This window comes from Malaclemys terrapin, chromosome 9, assembly GCF_027887155.1.
Source record: "Malaclemys terrapin pileata isolate rMalTer1 chromosome 9, rMalTer1.hap1, whole genome shotgun sequence".
NCBI classification, from domain to species: domain Eukaryota; kingdom Metazoa; phylum Chordata; order Testudines; family Emydidae; genus Malaclemys; species Malaclemys terrapin.
Genome location: NC_071513.1, coordinates 49679457 through 49696670, shown reverse-complemented (window position 1 = coordinate 49696670; position 17214 = coordinate 49679457). Strand labels below are relative to the sequence as shown.

General features: G+C 41.2%; 1 protein-coding gene across 4 annotated transcripts in view; it reads right to left on the bottom strand.

Moving 5' to 3' along the window:
- The window catches only part of SEPTIN2 (septin 2), a 51208-nt gene that overhangs the window by 22139 nt on the left and 11855 nt on the right, over positions 1-17214 (bottom strand). For all 4 annotated transcript variants that reach the window (XM_054039897.1, XM_054039900.1, XM_054039898.1 and 1 more), the window contains 6 exons: positions 15100-15186; positions 13494-13617; positions 8889-9023; positions 8447-8564; positions 5892-5993; positions 5350-5495 (listed from right to left, as the gene is read on the bottom strand). In XM_054039897.1, the coding sequence (XP_053895872.1) occupies positions 5350-5495; positions 5892-5993; positions 8447-8564; positions 8889-9023; positions 13494-13617; positions 15100-15186 (712 nt within the window). The remainder of the gene's footprint in view (positions 1-5349; positions 5496-5891; positions 5994-8446; positions 8565-8888; positions 9024-13493; positions 13618-15099; positions 15187-17214) is intronic.

Here is a 17214-nt window from a genome sequence, read left to right as displayed (position 1 = left end):
TGCAATCCACTATGGATGTTCTCCCTCTCCTGAAGGAAGGTCAGGTCTACATTAAAAAGTTAGGTTGACAACGCTACATCTATCAGGAGTGTGAAAAATCCACAGCCTTGAGCGATGTAGTTATACTGACCTAACCCCCCATGAAGACAGTGCTAAGTCAATAACAACAAAGAGTCTGGTGGCACCTTAAAGACTAACAGATTTATTTGGGCATAAGCTTTCGTGAGTAAAAACCTCACTTCTTCGGATGCATAGAGTGAAAGCTACAGATGCAGGCATTATATACAGACACATGGAGAGCAGGGAGTTACTTCACAAGTGGCGAACCAGTGTTGACAAGGCCAATTCAATCAGGGTGGATGTAGTCCACTCCCAATAATAGATGAGGAGGTGTCAATTCCAGGAGAGGAAAAGCTGCTTCTGTAGTGAGCCAGCCACTCCCAATCCCTATTCAAGCCCAGATTAATGGTGTTGAATTTGCAAATGAATTTTAGTTCTGCTGTTTCTCTTTGAAGTCTGTTTCTGAAGTTTTTTTGTTCAATGACAGTGACTTTTAAATCTGTGATAGAATGACCAGGGAGATTGAAGTGTTCACTTACTGGCTTGTGTATGTTACCATTCCTGATGTCCGATTTGTGTCCATTTATTCTTTTGCGGAGGGACTGTCCGGTTTGGCCAATGTACATGGCAGAGGGGCATTGCTGGCACATGATGGCATATATGACATTAGTGGATGTGCAGGTGAATGAGCCCCTGATGGTGTGGCTGATGTGGTTGGGTCCTCTGATGCTGTTGCCAGAGTAGATATGGGGACAGAGTAGGCAACGAGGTTTGCTACAGGGATAGGTTCCTGGGTTGGTGTTTCTGTGGTGTGGTGTGTAGTTGCTGGTGAGTATTTGCTTCAGGTTGGGGGGTTGTCTGTAAGCAAGGACTGGCCTGCCTCCCAAGGTCTGTGAGAGTGAGGGATCATTTTCCAGGATAGGTTGTAGGTCGTGGATAATGCGCTGGAGAGGTTTTAGCTGGGGGCTGTATGTGATGGCCAGTGGTGTTCTGTTATTGTCCTTGTTGGGCCTGTCCTGTAGTAGGTGATTTCTGGGTACCCGTCTTGCTCTGTCAATCTGTTTCCTCACTTCCCCAGGTGGGTATTGTAGTTTTACGAATGCTTGATAAAGATCTTGTAAGTGTTTGTCTCTGTCTGAGGGGTTGGAGCAAATTCGGTTGTATCTTAGGGCTTGGCTGTAGACAATGGATCGTATGATGTGTCTTGGATGGAAGCTGGAGGCATGTAGGTACGTATAGCGGTCAGTAGGTTTCCGGTATAGGGTGGTGTTTATGTGACCATCACTTATTTGTACTGTAGTGTCCAGGAAGTGGATCTCTTGTGTGGACTGGTCCAGGCTGAGGTTGATGGTGGGGTGGAAATTGTTGAAGTCCAGGTGGAATTCTTCAAGGGCCTCCTTTCCGTGGGTCCATATGATGAAGATGTCATCAATGTAGCGCAAGTAGAGGAGGGGCACTAGGGGACGAGAGCTGAGGAAGCGTTGTTCTAAGTCAGCCATAAAAATGTTGGCATACTGTGGGGCCATGCGGGTACCCATAGCAGTGCCACTGACTTGAAGGTATAAGTTGTCCCCAAATCTGAAGTGGTTGTGGGTGAGGACAAAGTCACAAAGCTCAGCCACCAGGCTTGCTGTGGCCTCATCAGGGATACTGTTCCTGACAGCTTGTAGTCCATCCTCATGTGGAATATTGGTATAAAGTGCTTCTACATCCATGGTGGCCAGGATGGTGCATTGACGTTCTTCCTGAAAACACCATCCTGGCCACCATGGATGTAGAAGCACTTTATACCAATATTCCACATGAGGATGGACTACAAGCTGTCAGGAACAGTATCCCTGATGAGGCCACAGCAAGCCTGGTGGCTGAGCTTTGTGACTTTGTCCTCACCCACAACCACTTCAGATTTGGGGACAACTTATACCTTCAAGTCAGTGGCACTGCTATGGGTACCCGCATGGCCCCACAGTATGCCAACATTTTTATGGCTGACTTAGAACAACGCTTCCTCAGCTCTCGTCCCCTAGTGCCCCTCCTCTACTTGCGCTACATTGATGACATCTTCATCATATGGACCCACGGAAAGGAGGCCCTTGAAGAATTCCACCTGGACTTCAACAATTTCCACCCCACCATCAACCTCAGCCTGGACCAGTCCACACAAGAGATCCACTTCCTGGACACTACAGTACAAATAAGTGATGGTCACATAAACACCACCCTATACCGGAAACCTACTGACCGCTATACGTACCTACATGCCTCCAGCTTCCATCCAAGACACATCATACGATCCATTGTCTACAGCCAAGCCCTAAGATACAACCGAATTTGCTCCAACCCCTCAGACAGAGACAAACACTTACAAGATCTTTATCAAGCATTCGTAAAACTACAATACCCACCTGGTGAAGTGAGGAAACAGATTGACAGAGCAAGACGGGTACCCAGAAATCACCTACTACAGGACAGGCCCAACAAGGACAATAACAGAACACCACTGGCCATCACATACAGCCCCCAGCTAAAACCTCTCCAGCGCATTATCCACGACCTACAACCTATCCTGGAAAATGATCCCTCACTCTCACAGACCTTGGGAGGCAGGCCAGTCCTTGCTTACAGACAACCCCCCAACCTGAAGCAAATACTCACCAGCAACTACACACCACACCACAGAAACACCAACCCAGGAACCTATCCCTGTAGCAAACCTCGTTGCCTACTCTGTCCCCATATCTACTCTGGCAACAGCATCAGAGGACCCAACCACATCAGCCACACCATCAGGGGCTCATTCACCTGCACATCCACTAATGTCATATATGCCATCATGTGCCAGCAATGCCCCTCTGCCATGTACATTGGCCAAACCGGACAGTCCCTCCGCAAAAGAATAAATGGACACAAATCGGACATCAGGAATGGTAACATACACAAGCCAGTAAGTGAACACTTCAATCTCCCTGGTCATTCTATCACAGATTTAAAAGTCACTGTCATTGAACAAAAAAACTTCAGAAACAGACTTCAAAGAGAAACAGCAGAACTAAAATTCATTTGCAAATTCAACACCATTAATCTGGGCTTGAATAGGGATTGGGAGTGGCTGGCTCACTACAGAAGCAGCTTTTCCTCTCCTGGAATTGACACCTCCTCATCTATTATTGGGAGTGGACTACATCCACCCTGATTGAATTGGCCTTGTCAACACTGGTTCGCCACTTGTGAAGTAACTCCCTGCTCTCCATGTGTCTGTATATAATGCCTGCATCTGTAGCTTTCACTCTATGCATCCGAAGAAGTGAGGTTTTTACTCACGAAAGCTTATGCCCAAATAAATCTGTTAGTCTTTAAGGTGCCACCAGACTCTTTGTTGTTTTTGTAGATACAGACTAACACGGCTACCCCCTGATACTTGCTAAGTCAATGGAGTAATTCTTCCTTCCACCTAGCTACCACTTCTTGGGGAGGTGGGTTACCCACACTGAGGGGTGAACCCCTCCTGGTGGTATAGTGAGTGTCTACTCTGAAGCACTACAGCAGCACAGCTGCAGTACTGCAGCGTTTCTAGTGAAGACAGCCGTACGCTCCCCTTCTGTGAAACTGTCAGGTGACATTTAAATGAACGTTGTTGTTTTTTAGTTATACACATAGGTATTGATACTTTTTCCATCTCTAATTCCACCTTCTGGAAATGAGGTATAGTGATACCATCAGGATTTTGGTTGCTTTCTCTTCAGAGCAGGATGGCTTACTGCTACCAGAATAGTTCAGTATGTGGCTTCATTTGCCTGGCTGCAGGGAATGCAGCATGCCAACGTTTCAGTCCCAAAGACCCGGGTTGGAATTTGATCATGGGCTGACCTTAAGATCTATCCCTCACAGAAGCCCTAACCCAAGTGGATAGCTTCCAAAGCTTTAGTACACTGATGTGTACTTCAGTAATACTGTTTATTCCCTTCAAATTTAAAACGTTTGCAAGGAAGTCTTTCACCAAAGCTGAGAGACTTTAGCAACTAATTTAACCCATGATGGTTAGACCAGACTGCTGGACATGAACAGTCTGAGAAAAGAAAATTTCATTCTCACCTGGGAATTTCCTTTGCACGGCCAGAAGTCTGTATAGTTAAGGGCTCTTAGTAATGAATATCCTTTTGAGAGGGGATTCTCAAACTGGGGGTCGGGACCCCTCAGGGGGTCGTGAGGTTATTATGTGGGGAGGGTTGCGAGCAGTCAGCCTCCACCCTAAACCCTGCTTTGCCTCCAGCATTTATAATGGTTTAAATATATATAAAAAGTGTTTTTAATTTATAAAGCGGGGGGGGGAGTTGCACTCAGAGGCTTGCTATGTGAACGGGGTCACCAGTACAAAAGTTTGAGAATCACTGCTTTTGAGGGAGGGATAACTACATATTAGCGCGTTAAAAGTTTATTAGAGACTTTCCTACCAAAGGGCTGTATATCTACAGAGAACAAGAAGTCTATTTTGTAGGGTTTTGAGAATGTATGTACTGAAGGCCCAGTTGCTGCCTTGAAGTTTCTTTGTATGTATGCAGTGTTGTAGCCATGTTGGTCCCAGGACATTAGAGAGACAAGATAGGTAAGGTAATAATTGGTCCAATAAAAGTTATTACCTCACCCACCTTCTCTCTCTCTCTCTCTAGTTTCCTTGGATGATGGGACAGATAGGCCAAACTAAAAAGTCACTTACATGGCCAAGTGTATGGCAACATAATGGGCTACCACATTAGCTTTATTAGGTCTTGTCTACATGGGGAAATGACAATGGTATGACCTAAGGTGTGAATTTAAAGTGGTATAAACTCCTGTGTGGACACTTTTTTCAGTATCAACTCTAGGTGACTGGGAACAGGTTTAAAGCTCAACAAAAAACATTTATCAAAATAAGTGCCCACGCAGGGGTTTGAACCAGTTTAACTTAAATTGTCCTTTTAACAGATATAGCTAGGCCAGGGCAATCTTCCCATATATAACAGGCCCTAGATGCTGAAATGCAAACCTTAAACCAGGCTCAGCCTTTGATGGGGGTAACTCCCCCTCCCCCAAACAGGACTGCTGAGCAACAAAGCACTAGACAACATTATTAACTTTTCATAGGTTTTAGTTCTGTGCAGATATTTTGATTACACTTCTAATATGCAGGGAGTGTTGCTCCGCCTTGAGGTTCTTGAGACTTTCACGAAAGGACTACAGTACTTCCTCTTGTATCCTAAGCAAGAGGTTTGAACACATGATTAAGTTTTGATAGAAGTGTAATAGTCTTACATTAGCATGGTTCTCAGCTTCAGGAAGTCATTGTGTTCTGGGTTCTCCACTTCAACTACACCCCATGGGTAGAGACGACCTCTAACTTTTTTACCTTTGGCTTCAATCAACTGATTGGATCCCACTACACAAAATGGGATACTGACCTGAAAAATCAAGAGTCACCAAGAATGAACTAGAAACAAAATATAACCAATAATAAATTCAGTTTCACTAGACTTTGCATAAAAAAGCAATAAGTAGTAGTTTTATGTAGTACTTTTCATCTGTAGTTCTCAAAATAATTTACAATGAATGACAAGAATCATAATCCCCATTCTTCAGACGGGGAAACTTGGGCACAGACTTACAGTGACTTACCTGAGGTCAGACAGCAGCAGGTCAGTGGCAGAGCCTGGAACAGAATCCAGGTCTTGTTTTAAAATTAAAATCTTGTTTAAAAATATATCCACCTTGGAAAGTCTGGTAAAACAGGATACACCATTTCTAGCTCAAAAACTGTATCCATCACAACTACTTCTAATCTAAAAAACTATTCTTACCTTCAGGAGCTTGGTCTGTTCTTTAAAATCTTCATCCTCATCTGATTCTGCATCAGGCAGGTGATAAATCTTGATGCCATGTTGTTCAATTTCATCCAGAATCTGAAAGAGTATATCAGGAATGAAGGTAATATACATGACAAATCAATGCTTTAACTTGCAAAGTAAACTAATTGCACAAGAACCATGTCCAAAGAAAATCTAGATTTTTAAAAATCCTAATTACTTGCCTAATTTTTTTTTATTTTTGTTTTAAAATAAAGGCCATAGTTGGAGAGAATGATTGTAAACGGACTGAACTATCCTGAGTTGTTCTAAACACCCACAAAAATTACTTAATCCTATCATACCAATATATAAATCTTGCCGTCAAATTTGAGACAAATGACAATTCTGTTCCTTCCAATTCCACCATGTTAGCGTTTTGTAAAATTCCTGTCTCTTTCTTGGAGAATTCAGGTTTACATTGTAGAGAAATACACATAAATTTACCCCAAAAACTATAGCACTGATTAATGTAGCAATTGTGCATAGTGAGGCATAAACCTTTGCAATTAATTCACTAGTGTGTTTATCACTGCTACAATACCATTTTGAGATTATGAAGTGAGTATGAAAATAGTAATCTCTAAAGTTTGTTCATAAAATTTGTTTAAAACTATTACAAGTGCAATATCCCCTTCCCCATTTAATATCCCTCTCTAAGGCTATGTCTACACTGGCAATTGAATGACAATTTTTTTGTTTTTCCAAAGGTGTTTAAACCCCTCTTCATTCCCCCGCAAAGGACAAAATTTTTGCCATGGCAAGTGCCAGTGTGAACAGCGTGTTGTCAGCAGAAGCGCTCTCCAGCCAACAACGTGAACACCACGGGGGGGGGGGGGGGTGTTAGAGAGAGAAGAGAGAAGTTTTTTGTTGGCAGGAGAGCCAACAAACAGCAGCTACATTGCGCGACTTTTAGCAGCATGGCTGTGTTGACACAGCCATGTTGCTAAAAGCTGTGTAGTGTAGACATAGCCTTAGGCTAGTTGTAGCCAGCATATCCCAAGTGTTACCTTCTTTGCTCAACACACATTACTTACATTTTGGAAGGATTTACAGAATGAGTTGAAGTTTTAAATTTAAGAGTGGTGGTTGGGTCACCAGGGCCTCTTTAACAAGTTCATTACACTTTGCATTGTAAAACTCAAACATATATAATCAGCTCTTGCTTGATTTAAAAATTAAAGAGTAAAACTTAAAAGCTCTTTAAAGCTATAAGCAGTGGTGAGCTGGAGCCGGTTCGCAAGAACTGGTTGTTAAATTTAGAAGCCGGTGTAGAACCGGTTGCTAAAGGGGCAGGCAGGTGGGCAAACTCTGGCCCGCAGGACCGTCCTGCCCTGCCTGCCTGAGCTCCCAGCTGGGGAGGCTCCCCCGGCCCCTCCCCCCTAGAGTAGTAGTGGGGCTCTGGTGGCTATTTAAAGGGCCGGGGTGGTAGAAGCAGCGGGAGCCCCGGACTTTTTAAATAGCCCCCAGAGCCCTGGGGTAGCGGGGGGCTCCAGGGGCTCTTTAAAGGGCCCTTGACTCCAGCTGCCTCTGCACCTCGGTCCTTTAAATAGCCGCCAGAGCCCCACCGCTTCCCCAGGGCTCCGGGGTAGCAGCAGCAGCTCGGGGCTCTGGGGGCTATTTAAAGGGGCCGGGGCTCCCCTGCTTCTACAGCTGCTGCTGCTACCCCGGTGGGGGGGGGGGAGGAGGAGGAGAAACTTGTGGGTTCTGAGGGGGGCAGTTGGGGGCAGGACGTGGGCTGGGGTCAGATGGGTGGGAGACAGGTACGTGGGGCTTGTACTGTACTCACCGCGCGATTCCCTATTGGGTCTTCAGCGGTGGGTCCTTCACTCGCTCTGGGTGAAGGACCTGCTGCCAAAATGCTGCCGAAAACCCGGAGCGAGTAAAGACTGCCCCCCCTGCTGCCAAACTGCCACCGAGGACCCAGTAGGGAACCAGTTCTTAGGATTTTGGAGCTCATCACTGGCTATAAGGATCTGACACTGTGTCTAAGAAGGGGTGGAATAAACTGGTACCAACCAGTGGGGGTAGGGAGTGTCAATACATAAAGAAAGTGATAACATATGTTAAGTGTGTGATTTTTAACTGTTTAAATGTGTTTATGTTTAAGTGTTTAAATGATAATGGAGTCACCTACTTTAAATAAGCATTAGCACTAGCAAACAAACTTATGTTCTTGTGTTAATCCATTGCTTCAGTCAGCCAGCCCCAAAATTCTAAAAATTATTTTATAATTTAACACTAGTGTGCATAGCCAATCAGAGCATTGCTGAAATTTTTTTTTTTTTTTTTTTAAGGATAATACCCCAGTCAAAACAAGGATCAGAATCCTCAGGATGCCAAAGACTGTGGGTGTTTTCTGGCAAATTTTAAACCACGGTACACCATGCCTGTACAGCATCATGTGGGAGAACAGCACTTTTCTTGGCTGAAGTCTCCCTGCTTGCCTACATTAGTGTTATTAGTAGCCAACATTAATATACTTTAATGCAAACAAAATTAGAACTTACCCTTTTCTTTAGCCTTTCCCGTTCCTTCAGAGTAAGTGTATCAGCTTTTGCAATTACAGGTACAATATTCACTTTGTTGTGTATGGCCTTCATAAACTCAACATCCAAAGGTTTAAGACTAAAAATAATGTTGAAGTTTTAGAGAGTGTCAGGTATTTAAATGCCTAATTTATTTTTACACCAAGATGAACATATACACAATCTCACAAAGATGAGGGTTTTTTCCAAACACAATTCTTAAAGTTTCCATTTTCAACAATTCTAGATTGTCATCCCAAACATCCCCCACTTCTCCCCAAAAGGGTAAATTCACCACCTCTAATAGTGCTATGTAACGCTTTCGATATGATCTACCGGTCTTGTTTTTCAAAACTTAGTGAGCACAAATGCTTACAAAGCAAAAGTTGTCCAAAAAGAAAAAAAAAATTGCATAGATACCTACCCATGACCAAACGGTGAAATGAAGTAGAAGCAACAGTGTACCCGGTTATCTACAATATGCCGCCTGTTCAAGCCACTCTCATCATGCAAATACCGCTCAAATTGCTCATCAATATAAGAAATGATGGTCTTAAAACTGTAAGAAACATGTGGATTAATATAGTTATGCTGACCATGTAGATGCTCATGCTCCATATTCTGAAGAGGGGTTTTGTAGTAATTTTTCAAAGAAAAACTAACACACCAAGTTACCCTTTAACCAACCAACTTACTACCCCTCAAGTATTGGGGCAGTGAAAAGAAGATACAAGATTGGAGACCACAGCAGTATAGACTCTTGGATGTTAGGCAAGTCAAACTCCTGTGTTAATGATTTTATATATATACACACACACGGTAGTAAAAAAAATAAAATAAAAATATTTTATTCCTCTAGTGACTTTCTACTGAGATTTCCTCGTGTTAATATTAAACAGATGTTCAAGATACTCTTGACTTAAACGTTCCAATTCAGTTTGGGGGGAAAAAAATAAGTCAGCCTTGGTGGTGCAGTGCCATGCAACAGAGCTGAGAAAATGCATCCAATTGCTTATCACATCTATGTCATAATGAATCCGTTCATTTGATCATAAATATCAGATTCTGTTCACTATGGAAGGGAAGAATTTAATTCCTCTGTTACATGTTCATCAACTGTAAATATCACACACTGAACAGATCTGGTATTATTGGTTTATAGCTAGGCAGACAGATGGAAGAAATACTAAAACCGTATGGTGGCTATACATTCTAAAATGTTGGCATACATAACTATAAACATAAGTTCATATGGAGAGTAATTGCTAGTGCCTACGAAGGAGCTTTGAGAAATTCCAGTTATATTTATGGACTGACCTTTATTTCCAAAGCTTTTTTTACATTTACTTAAATTTTTGTAATAGTAAGAAATAAAACTCAGCTTTAAGTCACTTATACAAAATTTAAGACTATATTTATTCCCACAACAGATTTGCACTAGCAGTTATGCCTGCTTTTAACATGGATATGCTATATGCTCAGAGGTAAGAAAGCAGTACTGCACTGCTATTATTGTCTGCCCCCTTGCATATAGCTTATATTGCCTATCCAAACTGTCTCTGCTCTTGCAAGAGACCAGATACGCCCAACCAAACTTCCTTCTAATTCCATATCGGTGGCTGAGGGATGGACTAGCTACATCAGCCTTTGTCCACTTCATTCACCTATCAACAGCAAGAAACAACACTTCTGCAAGTCTTACCTCTACATACAGTCCAGAGAGTGTCTTCTGGTCATCTCTCCACTAAGTCAAAGAACCGCAATCTACCTCAGCCACACTCCAGAATATGTATTGGCTGCAGTAAACTATAATTAAACCATCTTGGGTTCACCCATAACATATTTGACCAGCAATAGGTCAGTTAAAGTTGTATGAAGAAATCTGACACTATTTAAATTTAAAAATATTTAAAACTCAAAAATAAATATTTGTATTTAATGTTTATCTTTGCCTTTAACTGTATCTTAAAAATGTTTGCCAGGGAATTACTTATCATTTCTCTCAAGTACCTTTTAGAGATGATTTTTTGTTTATTTTTGAAAATCTGAATGGGAGACGATTATACTTAGCATATGAAACTTGGGAGGCATGAGGCTTGACTGAGGGCTTGTGTACACTTACCAGGGGATCCACGAGTGGCGATCAATGCATCGGCAGTCGACCACAGATCGCTCTCCCGTCGACTCCTGTACTCCACTGGATTGAGAAGAGTAGGGGGAGTTGATGGGAGACCATCTCCCATCGACATCGCGTAGTCTGGACCCCATGGTAAGTAGATTTAAGGCTACATATCTACACTACAGGGGGGAGTCGATTTAAGATACGCAAATTCAGCTACGTGAATAGCGTAGCTGAATTCGACGTATCGCAGATGACTTACCCCGCTGTGAGGACGGCGGCAAAACCGACCTCTGCGGCTTCCCGTCGACGGCACTTACTCCCACCTCCGCTGGTGGAGTAAGAGCGTCGATTCGGGGATCGATTGTCACGTCCCAACGGGACGCGATAAATCGATCCCGGGGAGGTCGATTTCTACCCGCCGATTCAGGCGGGTAGTGTAGACCCAGCCTAAGTTACGTCGATCTGAGTTATGTTACTCATGTAACTCAAATCGACTTTTCCCTTTAGTGTAGGCAAGGCCTGAGTTAGGATAAATCAAGATGTGGGCTTTTTCTTTTGTATTTCCAGCACCTCTGCAGGCATGGTAGTTCATCTCTTTCTGTAAGAGTGGGGAATTTGAACATTTTGTACCAAAAAAAGATGGTATGAACCATTTTCTAATGAAGTTCTGCTGAACTGCTTGCTGCTATTTTATGATCCAAGTCCCACTTCCCATCTTAGTCATTTTCAAGTAGAAAGAGTACATAATGGGCTGCACTATATCTCACTTAAAGCCTTGCAAATTCCTTATTCGTTTTAAAAAGCATGAAAATAAAATTGGAATTAGGTGACAAAGCTCAGAACATAGAATAAAAGGAATTTCACCCTATTTATGAAGGATTGTGTGGGGAAGACTAATTAATTTCTATATTTATTTTGTTACTGGGTTATTTGAGCTAAAGTAAGTGACAGATCTATTTATTAGTGTATCTTTAAGACTGTCATGGGCATGCAGAGATCATGGTTGGGCACTTTTACTATAGTTTAGTAAATCTGAATAAGTTAATTCCTTTAACAGGTCCTTGAAAGTCACCAGCAGCCAAACCCTAGTCACTCACCGTCTTTTATTTTGTAATTAAGTTATTTAAGTTACTCTGTAAAATGCAGATTTTTCCTAAAGGCGGCAAGATTTTCTTCCAGTATTGTAGTTTTATAAAAACTTCAATATTCTTGCTTTAATCTCATCATGTATGTTAATTTTATAAAGAGCTATAAAACCCACACACAATAAAAAGTAGTGCTGATTTACTTCACTCCAATATACCGCATGCCCAGAACTTTAAAGGCAAGTATAACTTCACGAGTCAAGTGAATGTTAGGGTATCATACCTGGCAGGAGCTTATGATTATCAAGGACTGTGCAAAACACTGGGCACTACAGAACAGTAATTTTATCAGAGTGCTAAAATACTCTTTATCCTTTTAGTCTGGAACATACACAATCAATTTGTAAAAAGAAGGATTTTTAAAAAACACACCCCTAAACGAGACCCCTTCAAAGCAATAAAGCAAGCCTGTCTTTCTGAAGTCACGTTTCAGATTCAACACTTCAAATACATAAATTAATAAAAAGATAAATACTTTCATAATTCAGTTATTGTATGTTACAACAAACTGCGTTTTATGTTGTAATATAGTACCTAAAAGTGCCATTACTGGTTAACTGCCATGTGGTTTAGATGGAACTACTATAGGGAAGGGGTGCATAACTGGTTGAAAAAACACTCTCAGTACCAACGATTCATTGCCAAACTGGGAGGATGTATCTAGTGGGGTCCTGTAGGGGTCACCCCCAGGTCCAGTACTATTCAATATTTTCATTAATGACTTGGGTAATGGAATGGAGAGCATGCTTTTAAAATTTGCAGAGGACACCAAGCTGGGAGGGGTACAAACCCTTTGGAGGACAGGATTAGAATTCAGAACAACCTTGACAAACTGGAGAACTGGTCTGAAATCAACAAGTTAAAATTCAATAAAGACAAGTGCAAAGTACTACACTTAAAGAAAAAAATCAAATACACAAATACAAAACAGGGAATAACTGATTAGACAATAGTTCTGTTGAAAATAATATGGGGGTGAGAGTAGATCACAAATTGCATATATGCCAACAAGGTGACGCAGTTGCAAAAAAGCACTACTATTCAGGGGTGTGTGTTAACAGGAATGCAGTATGTCAGACACTGGAGGTAATTGTCCTGTTCTACTTGGTATTGGTGAGGCCTCAGTTGGAGTACTGTGTTCCGTTCTAGGCACTACACTTTAAGGCAGATATGGACAAATTGGAGAGAGAGCAGAGGAGAGCAACAAATATGAAAAGGTTTAGAAAACCTAGGAGGAAAGGTTAAAAACCTGGGCAGGTTTAGCCTTGGAGGGGAGGCGGGGGGGGAGAAATGAGGGGAAGCTGATAATCTTCAAATATATTAAGGGGTGTTATAAAAAGGACAGGGATCAATTGCTGTCCATGTTCATTGAAGCTAGGACAAGTAGTAATGGGCTTAACCTGAAGCACGGGAGATTTAGATTAGATATTAAGGAAAACTAACACTAAATATAGTTAAGTACTGGAATCAGTTACCCAGGGAAGATTGTGGAATCCCCAACAAGGGAGGTTTTTAAGTTAGACAAACACTTGTCAGAGATAGTCTAGGTATACTTGGTCCTGCCCCAACACAGGGGGATGGGTTTGGATGACCTCCAAAGGTCTCTTCCAGCCCTACATTTCTGTGATAGTGCTATGTGCGCAATGTACCTGTACTTCAGCGATTTAGTTCTGAGAAAAGAATATGAGAATGAACTTTAAAGAATCCAAAGAGAAACTTAAATCCTCTTTTCTATAGGTCAATAAACCCTTTACATACATACCAGTCCCGACAATTGATGGCATCACCATATCCTGGTGTATCTACCACTGTCAAACGGAGCTTAACACCCCTTTCCTCGATTTCAACTGTTGAAGCTTCGATCTGCACAGTCCTTTCAATTTTTTCTATAAAACAGCAAGCTTGATCTTAAAAAGAAATCTCATAAACAGTTAATACTGAGGCTAGATCAAGAATAACCAGCAAGTGGAACTATTTAAGAGGCTTTAGTCTACTAATAACCTTATTCTCGGGGTCACATGATATCAGAAGCAGACAACATTTTCCATAGATGTGTTTTCTCAAGACATCTGAGGATGTGTACTGTTTCTTTAAATCTGTAGCAGAAAGCCAGGCAGGAAGGGCTGGGGATGAGTTTAGATAGAACAAGAAACAGACACAGTAGCTTTAGGAGTACTTTTATTTTTATAGGGAAGGTCCTTTTCCATTGTTGGAAGAAAGTGACAGACATGCCACATGACATGCTGAGCTAATGAAAATGAGTCACTCAACAAAAAGCAGTGGAACAGCAATGCAAATAGGACCAAGATTCCCAGAAGAGGGAAACGAAAAATATCCATTAACAGTTTCAAATTCCTTTGGCAGAAATGTGGCAAGTCTATGACAAATAAGAATATAGGATAGATAAAGTCTGCATACCCAGTGGAAGCATGTGCAGAAAAAAAAAAAAAAAATTAGCAGTATGTCTATCAAGGCAAGAGGCCAAGTGATGCCCATACTTAGAATTTCTCCAAGGGAGGTATTATGAGAATTTTCTGCATCTTTGTTCAAGTTGACTTTATTTTCAACAAGACTTCTGTCCTCCCTTCTTCCTGTGCCATGGTGACATTTTTTCCAAAGAGAACTGGGCAGACTCTTTGGCACCATTCAGCATCATTCCTCACTTGACCATATGGGCTCATTAACAGATGCAAGGGGCTCACGTTCCCCGGGGGGAAGCGTACTGCCTCCCTAGCACTCATAATGTGAATAAGCAGCAACTGGGGCTCTCCTGCCAAGACAGTTTGAATACTGTTTGGAGTATTCCAGTCACAAATTCCTATCACAGCTACAATAGCAGATATATTCAACCATATTTGGAAAAGAGACGACTAAGGGGGGATATGATTGAGGTCTATAAAATCATGACTGGTGTGGAAAGTAAATAAGGAAGTGTTTTTACTCCTTCTCATAACACAAGAACTAGGGGTCACAAAATGAAAATAGGAGGCAGGTTTAAAACAAACAAAAGGAAGTATTTCTTCACACAACACACAGTCACCCTGTGGAACTCTGCCAGAGGATATTGTGAAGGCCAAGACTATAACAGGGTTCAAAAAAAGAACTAGATAAATTCATGGAGGATAGGTCCATCAATGGCTATGAGCCAGAATGGGCAGGGATGGTGTCCCTAGCCTCTGTTTGCCAGAAGCTGGGAATGGGCGATAGGGAATGGATCACCTGATGATCACCTCTGGGACACCTGTCATTGGCCACTGTTGGAAAACAGGATACTAGGCTAGATGGACCTTTGGTCTGACCCAGTATAGGGCTGTTCTTATGTTATGTTCATTCACACTGAAAAGACATTGGGAAATAAAAATGTTTACCGGCTGCTCCTGGGATTATCCTTTCTGGGTAGAGATCTGTCAAGAACAGGCTGTTTATTAGTGTAGATTTTCCCAATCCAGATTCACCTGTGATTCATTTTGAAAATATGCTGATCATAAATATGTTCTAAATAATTAACATTTCAGAACTGATATACAACATCTGATTATAAATATTTTTCTTGCCTTAAATGTAACCAAGTCTTTCAAATCGTGGATTAAACTGACATGGAGCGTTAATGACATAGTCAAGCCGCTATTACGCACTTAAAGCAGGAGTTCATTTTATATATTCCAAATTTTTAGCACATAAGCTCTAAGTAAAGCTTGATATTTGAAGATTTACATGTAAATCTGTTAGAGCTCTAATTTTTAACTGACCTTAAGTTCATAGTCTGAGTCTTATGATTTTTCAGTCTACTGTAGCTTTTAAGCTAAAAGTTGTAGTGAAAATTTTGTATATAGTAAGAGTTTGGAGTACATCTGGGATTATGTAATAAGTGTCACTGACCAGAAAAAGTTACTGGTATTCATCACAATCGAGTCTTTGTGCCATGATTAGCCAATGGAGAATGCAATTATACCTGCTACATATATTGTCTGATATGGTATGCAGAAGCCTTTTTAAACTGTTACAGAGAGGCGTACAACACTACCTTTTGGCATATGCACCGAGTAATGTTTCCTGTAATTGAAGGCTAACACAATGTGTGATTAATAGGTTTGCTAGTTCAGAGCATTTATGTTGCATCAGAAAAAAAGATCTTCAACAAATGAATGGCTACATATTTGAAGACCAAGATCTTTGACACTATAGCCATTTGCTTTGATGAAGACCCAGACCTCTGTCAAACTGCTCAGCTTCTGATGTAGCCAAACTGTTTCAAAGGGGGAAGTGGTGGGGAGCATCTTTGACAATGTATCTGACTGATTTGTCAAAGAACCTGTTCTTCATTAAACTGGTCAACAGAACTGATCCATCAATAAATAAAAATGAAAAATGAGTAAAAGATGGGCCAGTCAATCCCCCGGGCTATATGACCAATGACACTGATCAAACACTGATGTGATGACTGAATAAGAAGACCAAAATGAAAATTAAAAACTATAACAAAATGAAAAACCCAACCAGCTAAATAGTTGGTCAAATGTTTTAGAAAAATGGCCATTTTTCAAACTGAAAAATTACAATCAGTTCCTATAGTCAACTGATTCAGGAATGGAGCTTGCTGGCTGAACAGTTTCACTGCAACAGGAAAGCCATGATTTTTATTGATGGAGTTTACCACTGCTTGAAACTGGGCTAAGTTCCACACTAAAACAAACCACAGTTTTCCTTATCTACTTTAAAAGTTTGAGTAAGTGCAGCTACATTGGCTACTGACCACCGATTAATGAATTTGGGGCTAATCCCGAGCCTAGACAAGGCCATAGTTTAGTGCTTGAAACCTTAAATTGGTCAATTAACACAAGCTTCCTTTTGGTTTAACATGGCCAAGCAGCCATGACAATATAAATGTCAGCTTGCATTTTCATGAATCAGCCAATTTGTCTACACCTGGATAATTTGGACAAGCAATAATGGAAGCTGTCATTGAAATAGGGAGAATTAGGTTCAGAACCATATCAGCATACACAGCTTTTAAGAAAATTTATCCCATCCCAGTTTCCTGAAAATGAAGAAATTTGACTTTAAAAAATAAGATTATAGGTCAAAATAATAAAGACATTCAATATGATCCACAACAGAAGAAAAAGTTAAATGACTATCCTTGTTTACCTATACATATCTGAACAAAAGAAAGACACATTCAGGCCAAATTGCTGAAATAATCAGAATTCTGAATACCGTATATACTCGTTCATAAGCCAAATATTTTTGGTTAAAAAAAAAAAAAAAAAAAGACTCATCAAAGAGCGGGGGTCAGCTTATAAACAGGTCTACACCAAAATTTGATGATTTTAAACTATATGGAATCATTGAATTGAATATCTAATTCATTGTAGTTTTGTTTACCTGGAGCGTCTGCAGGCATGGAGCCCCTCAGCTCCCTGAGGTTGGCTGTGGTTCGCTGTTCCCAGCCAATGGGAGCTGTGGGAAGTGCCACTTCCTGC